We start from the raw sequence: 27,081 nt of genomic DNA, 5'->3' as shown, positions 1-27,081 counted from the left end.
CTTAGGTGGGCAGAGAAAAATCTTCAGAAAGTGGCCTGCATTGGCCAGGCATGGTGGCTCATGTCTACAATCCCAGCACTTTGGGAGGCTGAGGCAGGTGGATCACTTGAGGTCAGGAGTTTGAGACCAGCCTGGCTAACAAGGTGAAACCACATCTCTACTAAAAATACAAAGAATTAGCCAGGTGTGGTTGCCGTGTGCCTGTAATCCCAGCTATTCAGGAGGCTGAGACAGGAGAATCATTTGAACCTGGAAGGCAGAGGTTGCAGTGAGCCGAGATCCCGCCACCGCACTCCAGCCTGGGTGACAGAGCAAGACTCTGTCAAAAAAAAATAAATAAATAAAGGGGGTCTGCATTGAATCACCCTCCCTCTTGGCTCGCTGGTTTATCTGGGTACAAATAGAAGCTCCCGATGAGCATTTATGACCTTCCCGAACAATCTCACTTTTGTATTATGCTCGGTATTTCAAATAGAAAATAGTGATAATGGTTATATGATAATGTGGACGTTCCTCTATAAAGTAAACATATTCCTGAACAGATGTATGTGAATACAACTACTACGAGCCCTGTAATATTCAGTTTTCTAGGGGGGCTACATGTGAAGAAATCCTATAGCTACAGTAGCGTAAGTCAAAAGTTCTTCTCTAAAAAAATCCCAATGAATAATTATTATACATTTCACTTGGTACATTTGGTTTTAAGTCAATATGAAAATATAAAAAGTTCCATGATTATAATAAATTGAGATACGTCTTCTCATGTAGCTTGTGGGTGAATTATTAAATAGACACATTTCATATAATGTAGAATTTTTTAAAATCTCAGGGATTTGCAAGCAAAGTTAAAAGTCTTCAGAAAAGCAGCCTCAACAGAGACCTAAAAGGATAAATATCATACAGTTTGAGGAGATCCAGATGAGACTTCCTTTTTGAAATTGATCTTTTTCTGGACTCTGATTCGATGGAGCTGGGTCCTGCCAAGTCACAGAGACGCTGTGGGCTCCCGAGTATCTTAAAGAAAAAGGTAAAAGAGTAACAGAAAAGTGAGTATCACAAAAAAGCACAAGGTTTTTAAATTGTGAGATCAAATAAACATGTACTTTCCCTACTGAGTGATATAGTATAAGGAGAAACACAACTATTTGGAACTTCCAATCTTAGTAAGACTGATTTAGGTTTTCTTCTTGACATATGGTGTGTATCAGGCTCCTCGCTCCTCAGCTCAGCGCTGGCTTTGACAAAATTCTCAGAGGGATTGTTGAAAAATCTTTTCTAGCACAGAACTAGAAAACACTTGGATCTCTATTCTTTAGTAAGATTGGCCTTTAATATAACCTTCCTGGACTCTTTTTGTCTACTTTTGGTATCAGGTCAGCTAGCTTCATAAACTGGGTGGAGAAGTACGCCCTCTTTCCCATCACCGAAAAAGTTCATGGAAGATTAGAATTACCTGTTCCTTGAATGCTTGCATAACTTGTTTCTAAAGCTACATGGAGCCAGAATTTTAATAGGAATCCTTCAACTACTTCCTCCATTTCTTTAAAGATTATAGGACTATTCAGGTCCTCAATTTCTTCTTGAACCAACTTTTTAAAAGTTGTATTATTTCCCAGGGACTTATCCATTTTACCTGGTTTTCAAATTTACTATTCTAAAGATGTCTTAATACCCTTTTATTTCTTTAATGTGTGTAACATCTATAGTTAGTATTTTTTCATTTTTATTTCTGTTCATTTGTACCTGTTTTGACATTTTTTTATTGCTCTTGAGAAAAGTTTTTCAATTTTCTTGATCTTTTCAGTCCTAACATTTTCTGCTTTTTAAAATCCCCTATATTTCCTTGTCACATTACTTTCTTCTTTTATCCTTATTTTTCCTCCTTTCTACTTTCTTCACATTTATTCTATTCTTTTTTTTCTAACTAAGCTGGAGAATTAGGACATTAAGATTTTCTATCTTTTAATATAAGGAGTTAAAGCTATACAGATCTTCCCATTTACTGCTTCTCACAAGTTTTCATATGTAGACTGTTCATAATTGTTCATTTCTAACACATTTTTATATACATACGGTAGAAGTCTATAGAAGATGTCAACTCGAGGCTAAATTGATTCAAGGAAAGATGGTTAATGCAGTGTGTCTGCAGCAGACGTCCCATCGTATGTCCATTCATCTTCAAAGTGATTGATACTCCAAGCAAAGCAGGAAAAGGTCCATTACACAGAAGGAGCTGTATTTTAAGTGACTCTCCTCTTTCCCCCTTTCCATATTTCTTTCTTACCACAGAAATTGAACATTTCTGCTCTCTGGGAGGAAAAGAAATGAAGCTTCCACTTTTTGTTGACATCAAAAAAAGAGTGACAATGCTGGGGCTAAAGTCTGGCAGGCTCTCTCTTTCCCTCTCTCTCTCTCACCCCCTCTCTACAGGCCTGCAGCCCCGTGGCTGGACCCTCTGAGCCTCAGGATGCTCCATCTCTTGCTCGAAGGATAAGTGCATTTCCAAAAGATGGAGTGGAAAACCTCACTGTCTCCTGGGATTCTACCACAATTTAAAATTCAGCTTCACCAGTAATAAATTAGATATTCACTGTTAATAAAGTCACTAATTTTTTTTAAAGATGGAATATCGCTCTGTCACCCAGACTGGAGTACAGCAGCACAATCTCGGCTCACTGCAACCTCTGCCTACTGGGTTCAAGAGACTCTCCTGCCTCAGTCTCCCAAGAAGCTGGGACCACAGGTGTGTGCTACCACGCCAGGCTAATTTTTTTGTATTTTTAGTAGAGACAGGGTTTCACCATCTTGGCCAGCCTGATCTTGAACTTCTGACCTCAGGTGATCCGCCCATCTTGGCCTCCCAAGATAGTCTATTTTAATTCCCACATTAATCTTGTGCTTATTTCTCAATTGCTTCAGAATCTGGAGGGAAAGGGATAGATTGATAAGGTTTCTGGAGAACCCTCGACAAATACTAAAAGGAAAGATGTTTTAATCTCAGCTTCTTCAGGTGGGAATGAGAATTGTGTGATCTGTGGTTGGGGTGCCAGAGGTCTGATAAAGACTGAGAAAAGGAAGCAAGCTGTACTTTTTCATTACTGTTCATTTTAAGGGGAAATCGGAAACAAAAAAGGGGCTGTGCTTTGAAAACCAAAGATGTCCTGTACGTCCTTGATCAATAGGCACACACTGCATATGGCAGAGTGACAAACTAAAACTAGAACAGGGAAATAACACACCAAGCGTACAAACTCGAAAAGGCTAAACAAACATCCTGGGAACCCAGTGGTTTTCTCTGTGTGCACAAGCCCTGCACATTTTGGTATCTAGGTTACCAACTTTCCCAAATGATTGATTTTGTTGCATAAAGCGGAGGTGCTGCTTTTTAGAACATCTTGGCCCCAATTAGTCTGCTGGGCTCCTTGGGGCAGCACTGCCTGGACGTGCTACTTGGGTACTACCATAAAATTCTAGCATCACCTCTGCAAAATGACCTTGGAAAGATAAAACATCTATGATGAACAGAAAACCATAACGAACTTCCTTTTGCAGTACAAAGGAAATTATTTAAAACACATTTAGAGACCTACGTATGCCATATGCAAAGTATCTACTTAGCATCCAGGTACCAAGCGGCTCTACTGTGGGCAGTGATTGCTCTAGTGCCTGTCATTTCTGAGGGGAAAAGAAAGGTTGCTGCTGCTTATAAAATAGCCTCTTTGTAGACATTTTGTCTTCAGGTCCATATGTCAGTCAGTCAAAAGTTGCTAAACACTTACTCTGATTCAAGCATTATAGTGTTAAATACTAGGGGAAAACATACAGAGGCAATCTACACAGAAAAGTCTAGTTGAGGGGACAAGAAGCTTGGTCCCCATTCTGTTGTGAAACAATCAGTGTGATGGGGCGTATAATCAATTGCTAAATGGCGAGATGGAATTTAAAGAAGAACACGATCAGTGGTCTGAGGAAGCCCAGCCATGAAGGACAAGGATTTTGATAGCAAAGAAGAAGCCATACTTAATACATCAGGCTTCACCGTCTTAGCCTTACGACTCACAACGTGAAGGACTTTGGCAAGTGATTTCTCCCCCCAGAGCCTCAGCTTTCCCATCTGGAAAATGGGCATAATATTATCTTCCTAAGGGAATTTGTAAATAAGCTAATGGGAAGAGGCAGTGTTGTCTAGCCTGTTGCAATTAACCACTCAATTCTGTGAGGGGGGAGTGGCCCACAGGACTAAGGGACAGGAAACCCTGAAGAGGCAGGGAGGTGGGAATTGAACAAAGCAGTCAATGGGATGAAGGTGCATCCTGGGAAGTGATGGAAAATGCAAATGATGGAAGAAGGCTCTGGAAGTTGGGCACAGTAACTCAGATTTGATGGGAGAGTCAATGAAGAGCCATTAGTTGGCCATTAGAAAAGCCAATGATTACAGTGCCCCGGGCAATGGGAAAATTAACAGTGGTGATTTATGGACATAAATCCAGTAAGACAAAAGGAATAAAACAGGCAGGAGAAGGAGGCCAGTTAGAATTGAACCAACTATTTTCAGCCTCCATCTGCTTTTTCTCTTCCTTGCAAGAGCAATAAGTATACCACATATTTGTTTAGCACTTGATACTTACAAAGTACTTAGGCAAACTTTAGTGCATTTTGAATTTGCAATCTTTGGAATAGTATAACAATGCACCCATGAGAAAACTTTTAAGTTCAGAGTTAAATGATTTACCTATATCACATAGTCAGTGAGTGGCAGAAACAGGATTCAAACCCTGACTCTTTTTTTTTTTTATTATACTTTAAGTTCTAGGGTACATGTGCACAACGTGCAGGTTTGTTACATATGTATACCTGTGCCATGTTGGTGTGCTGCAGCCATCAACTCGTTAGCACCCATCAACTCGTCATTTACATCAGGTATAACTCCCAATGCAATCCCTCCCTGCTCCCCCCTCCCCATAATAGGCCCCGGTGTGTGATGTTCCCTTTCCCGAGTCCAAGTGATCTCATTGTCGAACCCTGACTCTTAAACTCAGGTTCCTGAAATGGGCAGCAGAACCAACACCAAGAAACGGGCTGCTGGGGGTCATTTGCACTGCAATGCGAGAGTCAAGTCCAGTGATAAGAATGATGCAGCAAAAGACCATGGGATTAGGGTCAGCGGGTCCAGGGTTTGCACCTTCTTTTTCTTTGGGACTTTGGGCAAACCATTTGACCTCCTCAAGCCTAAGTTTCTTTGTGGGAGGGAATTTCCTTTTCCTCTGGCATCACACTTCTATGAGGAGGAACATCCAGTGCAGTAAAATTCTAGGCCTCTCTTCTCCTTTCCTCTCATTTCTTCCAGATATAGGAAGAGCCCCTGATCAGACTGGTGAATTTAGGATAAGGAGCTGAGCATGCCTTGCTAGCCCCTTTCTCTCCCATCTTCCTGGGGATCTGCTAATCAGAGGAAGCCCACGCTTGCCCCTCCAGGATGCAGGTTGGACAGGTGTAGGGGAGGACCCTGGGGAAGGGCCACTGCTGTCTGAGTGGTGAAGAGTGGTCTAGTCTCACTGGCCTCCAAAGTTGTATTATATCTGCCCATCTAGTGAAGGTCAGTTCTTAAAGCTGGCCTTTGATCTCCATTGCCTGAAGCTCAGGTGGGGAAAAGAAGTAACATTCTTAATTGGTAAAAATAAAGTTGATGGCCAGGCACAGTGGCTCACACCTGTAACCCTAGCACTTCGGAAGACTGAGGCGGGCGGATTCCTTGAGCTCAGGAGTTTGAGACCAGCCTGGGCAACATGTCTCTACAAAAAATACAAAAATTAGCCAGGTGTGGTGTGATGCACCTGTGGTCCCAGCTACTCAGGAGACTGAGGTAGGAGGATCACTTGAACTCAGGAGGTCCATGCTGCATTGAGCTGTGATTGTGCCACTGCACTCCAGCCTGGGCAACAGAGTGAGACCCTGTCTCAAAATAAATAAATAAATAAATAAATAAATAAATAAAAGTTGATATACAACCTCACAAATTTATTATGAATAATAAAAATAATATATGTGAAGTGCCTGGCATATAATAGGCAAGAAAAAGAATGGTAAATATTATCATGGGCTCATAGATTTTCTTAACAGCCATTAAATTTGGGCCACTCCTTAATTTCTAGAAATAGTGGGTCAGAACTTTCCAATACTCATAACAATAAAATCTCATTAAAACACCAAGAAAGAATTCAAATTTAACTTCTCAGATATTGGTTGGCGGCAATGATTGCTTAAAATAAATTAATCATCAACAAGGGAATTTTGCTACTCTTTTTTTTGCAGGGGTGAGATACCAAAAGGAAATGCAATTTTGCAATTGGACCTTGATGATCAGATTCACACATACAAAAACACTGATGACTTTTCCTTTTGGTTTTCTGAGAGAATGCAGAGGAATCTTTGTTTGAAGCACCTTCAAAATAAGCCTAATTCTGCCTCAAAACTATGAAGCAGCACACTGGGATGGCGACTGCAATCTGGACAACCTTTATGTTCTCGCTGGGGTCGTGACATTTGGGAGAAATGAGGCAAAAGAATGGACCAAAGGATTCCTCTTAGCAGAGAATGGCAAAGCTCATTTTTTGGGATAATGTGCCACCTGAGTATAAAATCATCTTGAAATCTAATGTTGGCAAAGGCGAATAAACACATATATCTGCACAAACAGCACCTAAGGTAGAAGAATGAAGTCTCAGCATGGGCCTGGTCAGGTGCACATCTAACAGAGTCTTAACAAGCACTAGCTCGATTCTCAAATGGTTTTGCATCACTGAACACCACTGACCCCTCTTACTCAGGTTCACAATACACGTTCACACGCACAGACTCTAGACGTAGCATTCGTTACCGGACACCATGAGGCAGCAATGAAGTTCTGGCAAGTGATTGACAAGCCTTTTCTGAGGGCTTCTTGTATGCGAAACTTGTAACCTGTAAACCTTGTAAACTGGTGGTGATCTCCAGTGCCTCCTCACCTCTTTCATTATTTTGATGGCTTCCACGCGGTGCTGGGGTGGGGGGTACAGCAGCACTCGGTGGTAGAGGGACTGCAGCACAGGCTTCATGGAGTCCACGGACCCCACCAGCCGGACCAGCTCGGCTGCAATGTAATAGATAGTCCGAGCCACGGGCCCGCTCAGGGCTGGAGCAGTGCAGGAGCAGCCTGATCCCCGGCCATGATCAGACACTCCCGGAGACGCAGAGTCCGACTCCAGGCTGGTACTGGTGCTGCTGCTGTGAGCAGAGGTGATGGTTTTGTCATGAATTGGATTCCCTAGGATGACGATGAGAGCAGGGCAGAGGTTTTTCCTGGGAAGAGATGGTGAGAAAAGTAAGTTTCCCCACAAGACAAATGATAAAATTTACTCTGCGAGTAAACAGATGCTGCAGAAATGACAAGAGTGGGGCTCTTTACTGCTTCTTCTTTTGGCTACATTTTGCCCATTTTCTAAGTCTCTCTAACATTTCTGGGTATTTCAACAATACTTTTCCTCATAAATTGAGCTAGCATGAATGAAACAAAATATAAGAGAAGCATTAAGAAACCATCATAAGTGAAGAAATGGACTCAAAATGCTAAATGGCTGTTATAAAGTTTCATATTACTATAAATAACAAAATTATTTATCCTTTGAGAAGTTAATTGCAAATTCCATACTGACACCTGCCATTTGGCTTCCTTCCTGTCGATAAGCCCAGGGATCCAGAACAACCAGCTGCCTGCCTGCAGGGCCTGCCACTTCTGGGAATCTCTGACTATGATTAAGAGACTGGTATTCGGGTTGAGATGGAGCTAGGGCTAGAAGTAAAGCTCAGTATCTCTTGCTCCCCGCATAAGTTATATGCTTTTTGAATGAGCTGAAAACACAGAAAAATTTTCTTGTTCTGGTATCTCATGATCCTATGATATAAACCAAAGAGGGCCTTGAAAGCATATTCTGCCATAATCATCATCAGTTTTTCTGCAGATTTTGGTCTGATGGATGTCAACAAAACAATTTATCTGCTTTATTATTCTTATTATTCTTATCATATATTTTTTGAGACAGAGTCTAGCTTTGTCGCCCAGACTGGAGTGCAGTGGCGCGATCTCGGCTCACCGCAACCTCCACCTCCCAGGTTCAAGTGATTCTCCTGCCTCAGCCTCCCAAGTAGCTGGGATTACAGGCGCCCACCATCACACTCAGCTAATTTTTGTATTTTTAGTAGAGACAGTGTTTCACTGTGTTGGCCTTGAACTCCTGACCTTGTGATCCGCCCACCTAGGTTTCCCAAAGTGCTGAGAGTGTGAGTCACTGCACCTGGCCTATTATTATTATTATTATTATTATTATTGTTATTTTCTGAGAGTCTTACTCTGTCACCCAGGCTGGAGTGCAGTGGCTTGATCTCCACTCGCTGCAACCTCCACCTCCTGGGTTCAAGCAATTCTCATGCCTCTGCCTTCCAAGAAGCTGGGATTACAGGTGCCCACAACCACCACACCCGGCTATTTTTATACTTTTAGTAGAGACTAAGTTTCATCATGTTGCCAAGGCTGGTCTCAAACTTCTGGCCTCAAGCAATCTGCCCGCCTCGGCCTCCCAAAGTGCTGAGATTACAGGTATAAGCAACCGCACCTGGGCACAATTTCCCTGCTTTCTCTCTACGACATTTATGCACAAATAAAACTACTACTGGTGGGTCACGGACTTCATGGAGAGGGACCCAGAGACACAGCCAGCAGAAGCCCTTGGGTTGGTGTCAGCATGGGGGCGTCAGGAGTGGGTGCTCACCAGATCAGGTCCGTGAAGCGCCTGTGCAGGTGCATGGAGGAGGAGGAGCTGCTGAGCACAGACAGGATGCACTCCAGGTAGAGAAGCTGCAGCTGCTGGCTGTCACTGTGGAAGAGAAAAACCGACACAAATGCAGACAAAAGACAAGACAAAATTAAAGAGGTAATGTGTGGAAACATGCTCGGAAAAATGATAGGCGTTACCAAAGTGCTGGTTTTTGGGGGAAAGTTAGCATTATGGGTTGAACTCTGTCTGTCCCTAAATTCACAGGTTGGAGTCCTAATCTCCAGCACCTCCGAATGTGACTTTATGTGGAGATAGGGCCTTACAGAGGTGATCAAGTTAGACTCAGTTCACTGGGGGGATGCAAATCCAACATGACTCTGTCCTTAAAGAAATGAAAATTTGGACACAGAGACATTCATTGAGGGAAGACAGTGTGAAGAGACACAGGGAGAAGACAGCCATCTAAAAGGTGAGGAGAGAAGCCTGAGGAGATCCTTCTCTCTCCGCTCTCAGGAGGAACCAACCCCACTGAAGCCTTGATCTTGACTTACAGGCTCCAGAACCATAATACAATAAATTACTGTTTAAGGTACTCAGTTTATGACACTTTGTTATAGCAACCTCAGCAAAATAATACAGTTGGGTGAATTTTTTTTTTTTTTTTTTTTTTTTTTTAACTAATAAACTTTACTTTTTAGAGCACTTGGAGATTTACAGAAAAACTGACCATGAAACAGAGTTACCATATTGAACTATTATTAAACCTCACATTGGTATAGTACATTTGCCACAGTTAATAAAAAATTGGTATATTAACTAAAGTCCGTAGTTTATGGCAGAAATGCTAATTTTTATATTATCTAAACCTTTCAAGAGACTGTTTACCACATTATCTTTTCACTGGTGAACACTTTATGAACTTGCATTAGACTTTTCTTCCTTATTGAGGAAATATGATTTTTCTGTGGAGAAATTATTTTGTGTCCAAGTTATTATTATGGGGTTCCTCATACAGGAACAGAGCCAGATGAAGAAAACAGACAACTTTATGGGGAACACATTCCTAATATCCAGATTAACTTCTCTGCCCAGCCTACCAGAAAGTATTAAAATCCAGGTAGGTGACAAGAGTGACAGATAGGGCTAAGGAAGAATTTAATTTTCAGGGACATGTTTATTGCAAATACATAATAAATCCTTTTTTAGAGAGTTCACTCAGTAATGTGGAATGGGAATACACAGAAAAAGGAAAAACTTGCTTATAAAAATAATTTTTGGTTGTGTCTCTTTCACCTAATTTAAAATAAATAAATGTCCAAAGGAAGTCAGGAAGTCTAGTGTCTTTAACAGTTCAAATAAGTCCCAGGAGAAGGGGATGGAAGGAACAGAAAGGCTCATGACAGGCCAACTAGAAACTTGAAGAGAGAGGAAGGAAGCAAAGCAAAGTTAACAGTAGACAGTGCCAGGGCCAGAGGTTACATCCACACAACTGCCAAATTGAGAAAGACCGTGCAATTGTAAGACACGGGATAGTAAGAGGGGTGGAGTCCTTTATTTATGTGCCATTAAATAACCCAACATTTAGGCTTTATGCCCTAAAGCCTTTTGTCAAAATTCTTCCGTGGCCTCTGCACTAAAAATACTGTTTTTATTTTCTTTTAATGTTTATAGAACTAAACAAAAACAAAGACAAGAGACAGAGATAGTTTGTAGCCCTTTATAGAAAAAGTTTCCTGACCCATATTCTAAAATCTCTCTTGTCTAAAGAGAGCTGTATAATGATTAAATAATGTTATTATTCTGTAGAAGGGAAAGTCACTTATATTTGGATATACTCTGTCTACCACACCCTTTGAGAGTAGAAGAAGAAATGGGAAAGGCTGAGTCTCCACAAAAATTATTCCTATTTGCCAAGAGGAAGGTGATGGATGGAGGAAGGGCAAGAAATGATAAGCCATTGTTGGGCCAGGTAAGGACCTCACATTTCTAGGCTTCTAGTCCTACAAGCTTCCCTACGCTTTTGACCAAGACATAGCTCTTGACATGAAACAGGAGGTTTCTTCACTCTTACGGGACTGGACAGACATATAAGCCAGTAGATAAAGCATGGGTGGGAAGGGCTGTGAATGAATACCTTAACACAAGGTTCTATGAGACCATATGGCAGGAGTACCTTCTTAGAAAGAATGTCCACAGGACATGCTGTCTTAGTAGAATCTCAAGTTCAAGTAGGAGACTGTGGCATGGTGAGGCAGAGGAAGAGGTGTCACAAAATGCGGGGGTGGAGGAGGAAGGGATGTGCGCTGAGAGGTTGTGGCTAAAGCACAGGGTGTGAGGATGGTATCAGCCTGAGAGGTGGACAGAGGCCCGATCAGGAAGGGTCCTGTAGGCCACACTAAGATGTCTGCACTTTATTTGGAGGTAAAAGAGTGACATGACCAGATCTGTATTTCAGAATGTTCAATTTGTTTGCTTTACGAGGAAGAGAGTGGACAGGACAAATCAGAGGGCCATGGTATCAATTGTAAGCCATATTTAAAAAATCACTTCTGGAAGGAGGGCCTGTAGTCTCAGTTAATCATTCTGACCAATCACTTGACCTGTTATTAAGAAGAATAATTATTAAATGCTCCAATTCAAAAATTTCTCTTTTTCTTTCAAACTGTCAGTCTAGCATCACAAAACGAAAACAACTATAGACAGGAAAGACTCTCAATTTCTGAAATCATTGGAAATAAGTCCATAGAAAAGCTATGAGTCATCAAGCTATTGGCAAAGTGTGCCACGGTGAATTCTTCAGCCCCGAGATTATCAGACTCGCTGACAGGGAACGCATTGCCAAGGTAACTGGCCTGAGAGTCTCCTTGGAGACTGAACGCAGCAGCTTTTGCGTGGGTTGCAGCAGTCTGGAAAACAGGTGATCGTGGCTGTGCATGAGTCACACCATTAAAGGAGCTGTTTAAAACGTAAGCACCTTCCACTAGATACACATGCGCACGTACACAGTGTGTATGCATATAACAGCTGGCCCTACACAAACAAGTAGAATACACAAGGCAAAAAATAGCCTAGAAACCAGCCGACTCCTTCAAAACACACAGGGAAAGATCTGTCCACTTAGGAGGGCTGTAAGTCACTTTTCTTGGTCTTTTGTCTGAGCATTTCATGGTTGACAGGCTGAGTATCTGCTGGTTTTGTTCTCTGCTCATCACTGAACTTCTTCCCAGGTGCACGATCTGTGGAGAACAACACTCAGGCGTGGACCCGCGGGCCATGAAGGCGAAGCAGCCACATCTCCTGGCAAGGCTACTGGGAGGGCATCCTAGCACGTTTTGTATCTCTGGAGTTCTTAGGGTTTTGTTTTGAACCATTTTGACTTTGCTTCCCTTAGAAATAGATTTGAATTTAGTTAAAGGAGTAAAGAAATTTAGTAATTGTGTAAGGAGAGAAATGGAATTAACACAGACAGTGGGAATGCTTTGGTAGGCCCCATCGATTCCAAGCCTGCGTTGGTATAGGTTTCACTCTAACATTCTGTTCTAGGAGCAGAGGGAAGCAGGGAAAGAGTGATGGGAAACAGGCAGAGAAAAGTATCTTTCTAAGCCCAATTATCCTTCCTGAAATTCTTCGATTTAAAAAGCATCATGTAACTCTACTTGCCTAACATAGGATTCTATTAATACCACATCGCCAAGGCATGCGAGGGAGTGTTCTGCATTCCTGAATACATTTTCTGAATCCTCCCAAGAGACCAAGCATATCATGAACACACACCCCTACAGAGCTAAAGCCCTAAGAGGCACTGATTTTGGAAATGGCTGTTGAGGTTAGTAAATACTGATTCTGGTGTAATTTCAGAGGAATAACCTATTCAGAGGGTAGAAGAGGCATCAAGTTTAGCTAATAGAAATAAAGGAATTAAGTTAGTAAAATCAGAAGCAATGGTACACAAGTGAAAACTTAGCAAGGAGAATGAACAGAAGCACCAGAGTGAGAGCAGCCGGGGCACAGGACTATCTTACCAGGTGGACATAAAGGTCTTCCCTTACAGCTACGCTAAGCATCCTGTGCCCCCAGCATCTTTAGCAAAAGGCCCCCATCTTAGGGTAATGAAGTCATGATGGCAAATACTGAAATCAAACAAAGCAATCAATTTCTAGAGGCAGAACTATGACCAGGGGAATTGTACTGGAAAATCAAGCAAGACTGAGAATCCTATAAAATCATTAAGCTCTAAAATAACATGCCTAAAGCCATCTTTGATCCAATGTACAATGAGAAATCCTAGAAAAATGTGCATGTGAATTATTTTCTCCATTTAAAACCTATTCTCAAATTCTGACATCAAGTGATCCGTCTACCTGGGCCTCCCAAAGTGCTGGGATTACAGGTGTGAGCCACCAAGAGACCAGCCTAGCCAACATGGTGAAATCCCATCTCTACCAAAAATATAAAAAAACTATCTGGGTGTGGTGGCGCATGCCTGCAGTCCCAGCTACTCAGGAGACTGAGGCAGGAGAATTGTTTGAACCCAGGAGGCAGAAGCTGTAGTGAGCCCAGATCATGCCTCTGCATTCCAGCCTGGGCAACAGAGTAAGACTGTCTCAAAAAAACAAAAACAAAATACCTATTCTTAAGTCATGTGGTTAAGAAATGCTTTGTTTTTCAGTGACTGATTGAAATCTACAACCTTTATTTTCTAATATGTATGTGTGAGCACTTTCACTGTGTGTTTGTGCAATGCATTTTCCTAACAATCTACAGTCAAATTTCTGACGCACACAGCCCAGTGTTCTTAACTGTGTGATGACTAGAATTAGCAGCAACTATTCTAAAAGCAAACAAACCAGTTTAAAGCAAATGTATGTCAAATATTTACTACATGCTAGACACTGCGCAATTAAAAATAATCCTACTTACAGCAGTACTTCCTAGATTTCAAAACTGAGTGTTTATAATAATTACATTCTAGGCATAACCTTAAACACTCGCAGGTAAACGAGGTCATATGGTTGCCCTACAGATGAGAGGGATTCCTGGAGCTGATGGGGATTTCTGGGTGGCTGGAGCCATCCAGGTTTAAAGAACCGTGAACTTGAACCCCAGAACGCCAGGCACTCACTGAACCTAGCCTAAGACTTTTCTGACAAATGAACAATGGTATGTTTTAAGCCTATCCATGTTGGGCCTACAGACTCATTTTGCCTTATCCTGCTGGCTAGGGACTTATTCATGTATTTATTTATTTCAGAGTTTTGCTCTTATTGCCTAGGCTGGAGTGTAACGGCACGGTCCCAGCTCACTGCAACCTCTGCCTCCCTGGTTCAAGCGATTCTCCTGCCTCAGCCTCCCTAGTAGCTGGGATTACAGGCACCCACCACCACGCCTGGTTAATTTTTTGTATTTTTAGTAGAGATGGGGTTTCACCATGTTAGCCAGGCTGGTCTCAAACTCCTGACCTCTAGCTAGGTTTTAATTACTAACTGGCATAACTACCGTGAGCCTCTCCCACGTTTCTGACACTTAAAAACTCCAGATTTTTCCCTTAGAAAACTACTCAGAAAAAAAGTTTAGCTAATTAGTTTTCCCTTGCTTATGAAATAACAAATACAGTCTTCATAGTTTTTGTAGTTCTGGTGGTCTTCGTGCTATTCCCTGCCAATGCTAGCACCTGGGGGTGGAGCAGGGGTCAGGGAGAAGCACCCCCGACAGCTGGCAGTACCTGGTTGCCACCAGCGAGGCTGTGGTGTCCCCTGGTGAATACAAACAAGTTCACTGAGTTAACATCAGATGAGGACTCACCATGAATGCGCTGGAACAGGATGAAAGCCAATCAACGGCCACGCTTGAACAGAGGTCTTTTTTAAAAGGGCTCCGTATGACCACAAAAATGAACAAATGTCCCTCTCCCCTATGACTGACTCCCACTTCTTCTATGACAACTCTAGCTCCCATCTGTTTGTCCTGCCTGTTAGAAAAAATGAAGATGCCCAGTGCTAGAATTGCGCCTACTTTCTGATAGCACCCAATCTTTGAACAGAACGCTCAATTTTTAACCAATTCTAAGTCACCTAACTCATGCTAAAATCCTATAACAACCCCTCCTAACACCCTTTTACCGTCCTGTGGTTTCCCATGGTGGACAGGCTCCCTCATATAAGAAGTTACTAAAATGAATCCTGTTAACTTCAGGTGTTCCTGGAGCTCTGTGGCTGATGGGCATAGGCGTCTTTTAAGAGTATTTTCTCATTCAATCTTACAAAAACATGAATGTGTTTTGTATTACTGATATTCTATACAATATTATAGTAATTACCATAAGAAATAGTCTATTAATTATTTTATAGGATATACAAACTTAGGGTGGTTCAGATCTTTGTCCAAAGTCACACGCCAGTAAGGGGCAAAGTGTGGGTTTTAACCCAGGTAATCCAACAAAGATAACGTAGTTGAGCCAATAGTGATTACACATCACTCTTGATTGGGTCTTAGGAGAAAATATGCCAATAGAAACATATCCCAACTCTGCTATACCAGCTGTCTGTGTTATGATGGAGGGAACTGGATGGGGAGGGGAGGACTTAGCACTAGAAGAGATCAGACCTCTGGTCACTGATGGGTAGAGTGAACACATGACCTAAACCAGAACACCTTTGAGAGTGAAGGAGGGTAATTATAATTATTACACAACAGGTATAATCTGGGACTGTCCCAAGCAAAGCAGGTGGCATGGGGGCCTTACAGATGGGGTCACTGCAGTTGGTGCTAGAGCCCTCCGTTAGGATGGTAATCTGAGTGCCAGCTCCACTGTTCCAACACTCCATGGTCAGGAAAGATGCGGACCTAAGCAGGGTACAGCAGGAGCTATTTACATCCATCTGCTGTGGGACTCAGCCCTCCTGAGCAGGGGGAAGCCAAGACCTGCTGCCTGCCTAGCCTGCCAGGGTCCAGGGATGGGAGAAATTTGAGGGTGGGGGGTAGAGAAAAAGTGTTACTTCTTTTTGGTTTATACTATCCATGTATTAAACAGGCCTTTTCTTTTTCTTTTTTTTTTTTTTTTGAGACGGAGTCTCGCTCTGTCACCCAGGCTGGAGTGCAGTGGCAGGATCTCAGCTCACTGCAAGCTCCGCCTCCCGGGTTTACACCATTCTCCTGCCTCAGCCTCCCGAGTAGCTGGGACTACAGGCGCCCGCCACCTCGCCCGGCTAATTTTTTGTATTTTTTAGTAGAGACGGGGTTTCACCGGATTAGCCAGGATGGTCTCGATCTCCTGACCTCATGATCTGCCTGTCTCGGCCTCCCAAAGTGCTGGGATTACAGGCTTGAGCCACCGCGCCCGGCCAGGCCTTTTCATTTTATAAAAATAAATTTTATTGTGTATATTTAAGGTTTACAACATGATGTTATAGGATTTATATATATAGTAAAATGGTTACTATAGTGAAACAAATTAACATATCCATCATCTCACAGTTACTCATTCCCTCCCACTACCCATCCACATCGCAGTGGCAAGAGCAGCTGTAAGCTACTCATTTAGCAAAGATACTGAATACAACACATTATTAATAACTATAGTCTCCATGTTGTACATTTGATCTTTAGACTTATTCAACCTACACATTTGCTACTTTGAATTCTTTGCCTTATATCTCCCTATTTCCTCTCCCCGACCCCAACCCTGGTATCACTATTTTATTTTCTATTTGACCTTGAAGTGCCTCAATAAAGAGAGCTTACTTTGGTCAAAATATAGAGGTGACTTATAGGAACAACAGAAGAATTGATGAAGAAACCATTTGGCAACAACTTCTAAGAGTAATTCTAAGCTTAGCTTAAAAAATAATTCTAAATTTCTGAGAAACCAAAAGCCAAACAAATTAAAAGATGAGTTTCTGCAATGTTTCCAGCAAAGTGAGACACCTCATTCTTGCCTACAACTAGACTATTTCTCCCAACTCATTCCTGCATTTAAAATTCAGCAAGTAAGTTTTCTGCATTATCAGATGTCCTAGTTACAAATGAATGATAGTTTAATGTCTGTCATAATTCAAAGGACACTTCAGAATTGTAATGTGTTGAAGAATTTTGCAATTCATGACATATGTAGCTGGTAGAGACTTTCCATCCCATGTTGAAAGTCTGGTGTTTTATGATTTGGCTTTACTACAGGTGCACAGGTTGTCTTGTTAATGACTGCACAGAAAGATGGAGCAGCAGGCATCACCTAAGTGAACTCAGATATTAATTGATACGCAAAAATAAAAAGTAGAAGTCAGAGTAACATGCTCTTTTTAAAGCCGGTTGTGTGAGCTCATAGGCGCTGGAATGTTAGAAGAAATAGAGATAAATTACACAGTCCAACGCTGTCATTTGATAGAGGAAGAAAGGGCAGCACGGTTTGATGAGAAGAGTCATGCACCGGGACACAGCTGAGATCTGGCCGAGACAGGACCGGCTCTTACACCAACTGGCACTCAGCCCAAGATTCTTCCCACTCAGCTTCATGCTCCAGGAAGCAACTGCTCTCTGTAAGGTATTGTCTTCCCATTGTCACATCAGAAAGTTATATACTCTAGTAATGGTATTTGGTTATTTGAATTGCGCCAAATTTCAGAATATATTCCTTAGTAAATACCAGTGTTGAGTCCCTACAATCTTATAATCCATAATTTGAAGTGATGCTGTAGACAAAGGTTATTTCAGAAGGAGACCACCAGTAAAGAAAAGCGGCAATGGTTAGGGCACTTACTTTATGGCGGTTTGCAGCTTCTCACACAGGACGGTGAGTACAGAGACAACATCATCACAGAGGGACTCTACTGTTGACCCTTCAAAACAGAGGAGGTTACAGGCATGAGACATCAACAGGGGGCACGACAAGCTCCCTGAACCATCCTTCCCATCCTCCACTTTAGATGGTTTTTGAGACTGAAAAGATGATTTTCAGATGTGGAGAAGCCCTTAGGCCACCAAAGTGATGACACAGAAATGATAAGAATTAAGCGTAATTATTCCTTTTTTTGTTTTTTGGAGGCAGAGTCTCACTCTGTCACCCAGGCTGGAGGGCAGTGGCACCATCTTGGTCTCACTACTCCGCCTCCCAAGTTCAAGCGATTCTCCTGCCTCAGCCTCTCAAGTAGCTGGGATTACAGGCACCTGCCACCACACCCAGCTAATTTTTTGTACTTTTAGTCGAGACGGGTTTCACCATGTTGGCCAGACTAGTCTTGAACTCCTGACCTCAGGTGATTCACCCCCTCGGCCTCTCAAAGTGTTGGGATTACAGGCATGAGCCACAGCGCATGGCCTATAATTATTCTTTCTAAAGCAAGACACTCAAAAAGATAGTCCAGAAAAAAAATAATAGATTGTTTCTTATTATCAATAAAATTCACTCACACTTACCAAAGGGAAATTAGTAATTTCAAAAACATCATGATAGACAACAATTTTCTTAATATTTAGGCCAATGGTCTATGTGTGTATTCCTTATTCTGACCCTTGAATTTCTGGGTCTTCTGAGCTGATTAGAATAGTATCCCAGAGAGATAAAATAAGGTAGCATGGGAAAAGATGGGCTTTGGAACTAACAAATCAGAGAAAAATGGGGCGAAATAATTTAGCCAAATCTTTACCTACTTTATTTGTTGAGCATCTGTAGGGCACATGGTCTTTGTGGATACTGAAGCAATAGTCGATATCAGAAAAATAAAATTTCCCTCTAAATGTGCTCTAGTTTCCAGAAGCTAGAACCCAAACTCCCACAGAAGCATAGTGGGAAATTTGGAATCTGTTCAACTGCATGTCAAAAACTGCTGACTGTGTGAGTTTGGGCAAACTTCAGTTTTTCTTCTGTCAAAAATGGGATAAATAATACTAATTTCACAGAATTGTCAGGCTATGTGAAACAGCAAGTGAAAGCATTTGTTCCCTAAAATAAAAACCCGTAAAGGTCATTATAAATGTGGCTCTAAGTATCTGATGAATGTATAAATGAATGATGACGGTGACGTCAAGGAAGATGGAGAGAAAATGGCAAGTGTGTAAGACAGAAAGTAAAGTTGGAGGAAGGCAAGGAAAGAGAAATAAATGGCTGTTCCTCAGAATTAAGATCTTAAATGCAGCAATAAAGAAAAGAAATAAAACATAGTTTAAGGTTAATAAAACCCACACAAGTAGTCCTTAAGCTCAATTTTAGATAAACGTTAAATGAGTCTCTCTGTCAATTTTTTACTATTATATTTTTTAGAGCTATATTCTTGACCAAGAAGACGCAGATCTCCTTTTTAGTTTATAAAATCATCCTACATTAAAGTGAAACCTTTATGAGAACACCATAGCCAAAAAGAGGAAAGGAAGATGGAACATCTTAGCGCATGTCACTGAGAGCATCCAACTGAAAAGGGCACCTTCTAGTCCGTGGCCCAAGAATGTAGCATCATGGGACTGAAACAATACATTTTAGTGATGCTTTAGAATGTGACTTAAGGCGTGTCTCTTTCTCATTTCTTTCAAATACTCTTCCTCTCCTAGTTGTGGCTGTTAAGCTGTTTCTCTCCTTTTCATTCTCTCCCTTTTTTCCCCCTCCTCCTCACCTCCATCTCCTTCTCACTATTATTAACTGGCAAATATAATAGAAAAGCAGATTTTTCCAATATTTAAAAAAATTACTCAGTCTGAATTTCAATTTTTTAATCAGATATTATTTTTGCACACTTTCAGAAAATAGTATCAAACCTGTTTTTAAAAACTAAATTGCTGGTTAATTATATATGTGGACTTCTATATTTTTTTCTTTTCCTGTGGGTCAGAATGAAGGTTCCTTAACTTGATTTCAGCTGATCTTTAAATTGAGTTGTCTGCAAGTGGCCCTGTGAGATGACTCAACATTCTTGTCAAAAAATTGGTATTTGACAAACACAATTCTGGTGCAATAACACTGTATGCCAATCAGGTTTCTACAATCTTCTATCCAGTTATTCTCATTTTAGCAATTAAACCTGACTTCACGGAGAATGAAGTAACTAACAAAGCCAGCCTCCAAATGAGAGGTATGTGAAGTGTTAATTTCCCTCACAGAGTTGGATCAGGAACAGGTGTGGCTGGCATAAGTGAATGTAGGAACAGAAGACAGACAGCAGCTGATTAAATAATGCCACCTAAGGCAAAGCCAAGCACAACCTCCAAGAGAATGGTAAAACAACCCGAGAGCTCCTAGACATCTTTGTACCCCTCACTCCAAACACTCAGTAGGCATTCTCACAGCTGCTTTAAAAACTGAACTAGTACAAATCAAATGCAATACCTTGATTCCCGAATTCCTGTGGGACATCTGGGTTTTCAATTATCTAGTAAGGGAGATACACACACACAATTAGGAGATTCAGGCAAGAAAAATCCTGACTCTTTGACGCTGGGAAAATTCTAGGACACAAAATGGCTTCTGGAGTGTCCTGGGCTCAGCTACCTTGCCTGAGCACACCCCCCACCCACCAGCTCTTGAGAGCATTTCATTATTCATGGTGTTTGTGAGAAAAATTATTATCTCTGGAACTGAGCTTATCAGTTCCCAAAATAATTCATTCAAGAGTGTCCACGCAAACGTGTGGACATGCCTCGTGGACACTTCCTGGAAGTTTAAACCCTTTGGTGCACTTCAACTCCCAGGATTCCAGGATGCTGGGCTGTGACCTGGGGCAATGCCTGCCTAAAGAGGTGAGTTAATTTCACACAGAGAACAACCTATTCCAAGGCTACAGCTGACACTGTGCATGGCCCCTAATAAATACAGACTCTTGGCCATAAGCAGGATTAGGTTCCTGGACTTCAAAATACAGGTACAAAGATAACCACTGGTCAGAATCTCCATCTTTGTATTTGATGGGGAGCATTTTAACCGTACCGAGCCAGCTGCTGTTGGCTAGGTACATCCAGAACTATGAGGGCAGAGACAGAACCGTGAGGGAAGGGAAAATAGGAAGGAAAAGACATTTACAAATAATCAGACTTACTTCCCATTGCAGGGATAACTCAGCAACTACTGAGCAGAGACTAAGAAGGTGGCACTTTATTCTCCCTACCTCTTTGCACCAAGAGATAATAAGGAGGTCTTTTCATGCCAACTAATTACCGGACATGTAACTCATCCCATGGTGCTGATTTAATTTTTAAACTTGTTACAGGCACATATTTCTACCATTCTCTGTTCATTAATTTGCAAGCTCAGCTGCTTCCACAAAAACTTTTGTGAAATGTTATGTCAGTATCTACAGCTCACAATGGCTAAAGTCAAGTTGAGAACAACACTTTCTGGAGGAAACACATTTGAGTCATATTTAAGGGTAGGAGAATCCCTCCATCCTTCAGCCCCAAATATTTAAATGTAGCAACTTTACTTTTTGAAATTAGTAATTTACAACTTAACAATAGCTTAGGTTACCTAAAATAATTCAATAATAAAGCTGGATAATATGTAGGATTTGTGATGACACAAAATCAAAATTATCATCTGTCCTGGGGTGCAGCTGGGGATAAACATTAGGTTGAAGATACACATCCTGCTAGTGATTTTGGCGTTCTACATTATTTATTTTCTTTCCACTGCATTTAGCCTTCCTAATTTTGTGGTGTCCCATGATGTCTTTCCAGTTGATAACTGAAATGAGTGACTGAGGCAAGTATCTCAGTCAATCGAAGTTTATTAAGACAGCTTTTGGGCACACCTGGGAAAAACACGCGCTGTGACTGTCTGACCTGTGGCTGTTTTCTGCAGAGGCTTTCAGAAGGTTTTACATTTCAGGAGGTTTCTACATTTCCTTACAGGAAGGAGGAAGGCATGTAGGAAGAAGGACAGGTAGGCAGTAACGCGAATCATTACATGCTTGTGAGATTTTACTTAGTGCCCAGTAAATCTAAATTTACATAAGGTGAATGTTTGAAGAAAAAAATGGGAGTAACAGAAGAATAAATTATGCAGATATCTCTGGGTACATAGAAGAATGATGGATCTTGTCTTTAAAGATGGGCTTCTAATCAACATTATCAGTGTGGAATCAAACATACTTTAGTTTTAGGAGCTAGACTTAGATTGCGGATCTAAAGTTACAATAGGCATGTCCTTGTTTATGGGAGGCCAGCAAAGTTTGACTTAAGAGTGATCTGTGGGGGCAGTCATTTGGATATGCCTGAGGCCTCTTACCCTTCTGAGGTGGTCTGGCTAATGCATAACGCTAGTAGGAGCAACTCATTTGGAAGAGGGTATTACATGACTCAGCCTCCAGGCTTAACCTTCCTATCGGCATAAAAAATTTGGCGGTCCTGAGATTTTAAAAATTTTCTTTTACACAGTGATAGGCCGTGCTAGAAAATATGCATATCTTCCCAAGGGAATGCTCAGTGTTCCCCAGGGGAATACGTGACCTCTTCAGAGCAAACCTCTCCATTCCTACAGATGATTCCACTTTAAGAGCTTTAAAAAAATACCTAAATTCTTATGTGACAAAACTTATGTCTCCCTCCATTGGGTATCACAAATGCTTCAAATACCAGCATCCTGATAACTATGTTTTCTGCGACATGGAAGTACATCTCCAGGGACTGCATGAGTAATAGAAAGGAAATAACAGGAAACACCAATTTTCCACCTAATTTGAGATCTTGCCTCCGGTTGGGGTGAGTCCAGATAGTCCACGATGAGCAGGACCAGAAGGCCTTATTAGCCACATAATACCCAGCATGGAGACAGACAGCCTCTACAGTATCAACTGCACCTCCATAGCCATACCTTTGCCATTCTTACAGAAGAGCAGTATGAATTAAAAGGTTGGGATATTTGACTTGAAACCTAATACTCTCCTACTTAAAATTTTTAAAATAAGATTAAATGAACTCATATAATTGAAAGCACTTTGAAATTACAAAGTTTGATTTAAATGTTTCATTTAAAATATTAAGATATTATTAATATAGTGTTTGGTCATATTGCCATTTAGCAAGGATGAAATATGAGTGTATATTATAAGATTTCTCAACATCTTAGATTTACGTCAATTAAAAACTTTTTCTCTTAATACGTTTTTGATTTATGTATTTTAATTTCTTTTAAACTACCTATATCCAAAATCCTAATATAAATGAAATTGTTTTTAGCAAGGGGTAAGCTAAAGTAATGAAAATATCTCAAGTTAAAACAATTTTTAATAGAAACTGGGAATTGGATACAGCAAACAGAAAAGAAAAAAAAATCAATATTTGCTTTTTTCAGATTAGTGTTGTTTTCAACACTGGCTGCCAGAGCACATATTAACTGAGAACTTGTACTGGCAGTCAGCTAGGAGACCAGGGGTTTACTTCTGGCTCCTTCATTGATAGGCTCATTCATTTTAGATTTCAGTTTCATCTTTCTGAGCTTCACCTTCTCATCTGTAAAATGAGGAAAAAAGAATTTGACTAGATCATCTCTAAGGTTCCCCTCAACTCCGTGGTTTTCTAAAAATTAGGAAATATTGAAATTAAAAATTACAAATTGTTGAAGTTAAATAAGAAATCCTACTTTTTATAAAATTAATTTCAGAGATATCTGAGACTGTAATTGAGATTTTCTTTTTTTTTCTGAGACAGAGTTTCACTCAGTCGCCCAGGCTAGAGTGCAGTGGTGTGATCTCAGCTCACTGCAACCTCCACCTCCTGAGTTCAAGCAATTCTCCTGCCTCAGCCTCCCAAGTAGCTGGGATTACAGGTGTGCACCACCACACCTGGCTAATTTTTTGTATTTTTAGTAGAAACAGGGTTTCACTATGTTGGCCAGGATAGTCTCAAACTCCTGACCTCAGGTGATCTGCCTGCCTCAGCCTCCCAAAGTGCTGGGATTACAGGCGTGAGCCACCACGCCCAGCTGTAACTGAGATTTTCTATTTGAACAAATAACAAATGTCATTTCAGAACACTCCTTGTAGATTTCAAAATGATTTTAATCTAAATTATTACAGAGGCAGATTTTAAAACAACACAAAACACCAATTTTGAAGAGGAATCACTCTCTCATTAACATTCCCAGAAGATAATACATACAAGGAGCCAATTACATTTACATTTTCCCCTGGAATGCTCATTTTAGACAATCTGTTCAAGTTTAGAGCAAAAAGCTCTAATGGGCTTTGATGATAGAGAGAAGACAAGTTAGTTCAGTTTCACCGTGAAGGCCCCAGCAGGTGAGGGAGGCCTCCTGCCACCATCTTTTAGTTAACAAAGGGAAACATACCCAACCTCAAAGCATGTAATAAATTATATTCGTTTTTCTTAATTTCAAATTTACTTCCAATATTTGTTAATGTATCACAATATTTCTAATAAAAATTTTCAGTATGAGAAGTTTTAAAACAATGATTAAAAAATAAGTTTTAAAACAATAACTCAAAAAATTACAGAAACTATGAGGAAAAGCAATTCTCAAAGCTTTGGGGTGAAACAGGCAAACATCTAAAGAGCTTAATGTATACAAATAAATGTTCTTTTAAAACAAGCAAGCCCTTCCTACTGTTTTCAGGAGGCAGGCAGCCCTGGCAGGAGGGGCCCCCGGGTGTGGGATACACAGACACCACCAGGAAGGTGATGAACGTGGGGGTGTCACAGACTCACCGTATTCTCCTGCCTCTGTCGTAACTGTAAAGTCAAGTCACTCAGCATTTGACTGAGAGTTGCCCGCACAGCAGTGTTTATGCTACGCTGGTGACAGCTGCTTATGTATGTCTCAATGCATACCTGTTAAAGAAATAAGACAGCAACACATATGTCTGCAGGTATCAGCTTATTACCAACATTCTTTGGGATTAACCAGAGAGGATATCAAATCCCTCTGAGACAGAAAGTCAGCCTGATTTAGGACTGGTTATTGCTAAATATAACTAAATATATTTTAAATCCCTGGAAATTTGTTTTTAAGCATATAGGAAAAATAGTATTTCCCTAAGGAACCACTCTTACAACCTGTTCCTCTGAGCATCATAGGAGAATGCAAATTAGTGATTTTTAGATGTGCCAAATAATTCTATCTAGAATCAACTCAGATGGCTGGAAATTAATCAGAAAAAGTTCACTTGGTGATGAAATATAACAGAATTTATTAACTCCCAGGTTGTGCAGTGTGGGAAAAGGGTTAGCAAAACCCTTTCTCCTGCTCTATGAATGAGTTTGACCTTGGGTCAGCCCTCTAGCTGTGTTCTTCTGGAAATTTCATAAAGGCAGGACATCAGCTGTGTTACTAGGTAGCATGGCTTATGGCAAAAATGTTTCCAAATTCCTATGCTACATCTGAATTGGGAGAACTGTGAATCAACTGTAAATACCTGGTGGGTAGCCACAGGTTTGGGCTTCCCTAGGTGTACTGACTCTTCGAATTGACATGTCCTCTGCAGGAACTATGCAAACTCTGCTAATAGAGTTGTTTCAGAAATATTGGTCCTATTTGGGACATAGGGCTTCTAGACCAAGGTGACTGCACTCACCGAGATGGCTCTCATCTCTTTGCATCTACGCTGTCATCTGAGAGCCAAAGGTTCTTCTCTATGCTGCTGTGAGGACCCCCGGGAATAACAATGCCTAACATTGTCCTGCTTCTGTTTCCTGTCCTGTGTCCTGCAAAGTGAATATAACACCAAGGGTGGCCTATTTGGATCTTGCAAGTCTCCACGTCTAGTTGAGCCTAAAAAGACCCGGTGGTGGCTACTACATGGAGAAATCTCAATTAGAAAAAAAAAAAAAATCCCTCATTTGATAATATGCTGCTAAAAGTCATGACTTTTCAGATTTTACAGCCTCTAATTCTTCTGGAAGCCACAGGGATGGGCATGAAAATGCATGCTTTAAATTTGCCTACTTTTTTTCTCTGCATAAGGTATTCTATTTTACAAAGCATATTTAGAGACACAAAAACAAAAAGAGGTATTTAATTTCCTCAATTATTTCTCTAGGAATAGCTCCAAGATTATCTACAACGAAAATCCAGGGTTCTCACCTACATGGCAAATTTAATTGATGATTGACAACTGAGACGGGCAAGACACTACATTTTAATCTTTTTGCTGCTTCTGCTTAAGCTGGGGAATTTTCTGCCAGGACTCATGTTATCTTTTTCTTTCTGCCATGCCTCACTATGTTTACCTAGCAGAATTAACTAGGTGAACATAAATATTTTTAAAGTTTAATTTATCGCCTACTGAATGTTAATATTTCAAAGGAGCATTTGAAACTGAAAACAGTATTTGAAAAAAAAAAAGGCAGTCTTCTCAACCTGGACAAAACCCAAACCTACATTTGAAAGTTGGCCTAGATTAATTCATTTCATAGTTAAAGAGCAAAAGCAAGTTATAAAGTATTTATTTTTCATAAAAGTACTTAGGGCACATGACTTTTAATTCGTTTTCTCAAATAATCATGGATACAGTGGATTTGAAGATACAATAATTTATGCATGCTTAGGAAAAAAAGGTGTTTTAGGCCAGATACGGTGACTCACACCTGTAATCCTAGCACTTTGGGAGGCTGAGGTGGCTAGATTGTTTGAACCCAAGAGTTTGAGATCTGCCTGGGTGCAACGTGGCAAAACCCCGTCTCTACAAAAATTACACAAATTAGCCGGGCATGGTGGTGCACACCTATAGTCCCAGCTCCAGGCATGGGAGGATCACCTAAGCCTGAGAAGGTAGAGGCTGCAATTAGCCATGATATCGTGCCACTGCAGCCTGGGTGACAGAGACCCTAACTACCCCCTGAAAGGTGTTCTAATCCTGAAATGCTTCTACTTTTGCATGTGATGAAGTGGTTTTAAAACTTTGAAAACACATCTAGAGACCACACTGAATCACTTTGATGAAGCCAAACTCTCCATCGTGCATCATTTGTACTTCATAATTTAACAGTTTTCTTTAAATCTTACATTTTTGCCAGAAATCTTTGTAACTGTTGATCTTTAAGATCTCTAAGCTCTGCCATTTTAAATTTATGGGGGAATTGTAAGCCTTAAAAGCATTACAGATGAAAGAGGAGCTATTTTGAGAGCTGAACTACATCCTTAATATAAACTCTCTTGAATACTGAGAAACATATCACTACACAATCTCTGTTAAAAAATTACATCATTCACTTTAGACTCATGAAAGAAAGTGCACGCATGAGGAATTGGATTTTATATAATGCAGTGCTGTAAACAGACAAGAACTTTCCAAATAGCTAATGCATATATATATATATATATACTGCTGGCATTAAAACT

At 40.8% G+C, this 27,081-nt stretch overlaps 1 protein-coding gene across 1 annotated transcript in view; it reads right to left on the bottom strand.

Annotated features, from left to right (window-relative positions):
• Positions 1-27,081, bottom strand: part of ARFGEF3 (ARFGEF family member 3) — a 193,436-nt gene that overhangs the window by 87,013 nt on the left and 79,342 nt on the right. Inside the window, exons 6-11 of the mRNA XM_023190994.2 lie at positions 24,450-24,572; positions 20,119-20,161; positions 17,563-17,641; positions 8,805-8,909; positions 7,005-7,338; positions 902-1,014 (exon numbers count right to left, since the gene is read on the bottom strand). Of these exons, the coding sequence (XP_023046762.1) occupies positions 902-1,014; positions 7,005-7,338; positions 8,805-8,909; positions 17,563-17,641; positions 20,119-20,161; positions 24,450-24,572 (797 nt within the window). The remainder of the gene's footprint in view (positions 1-901; positions 1,015-7,004; positions 7,339-8,804; positions 8,910-17,562; positions 17,642-20,118; positions 20,162-24,449; positions 24,573-27,081) is intronic.

This window comes from Piliocolobus tephrosceles, chromosome 5 (genome assembly GCF_002776525.5).
Source record: "Piliocolobus tephrosceles isolate RC106 chromosome 5, ASM277652v3, whole genome shotgun sequence".
Lineage (NCBI taxonomy): Eukaryota > Metazoa > Chordata > Mammalia > Primates > Cercopithecidae > Piliocolobus > Piliocolobus tephrosceles.
Note: the sequence above shows the minus strand (reverse complement) of the source record. Positions and strands in the feature narration are given on the sequence as shown.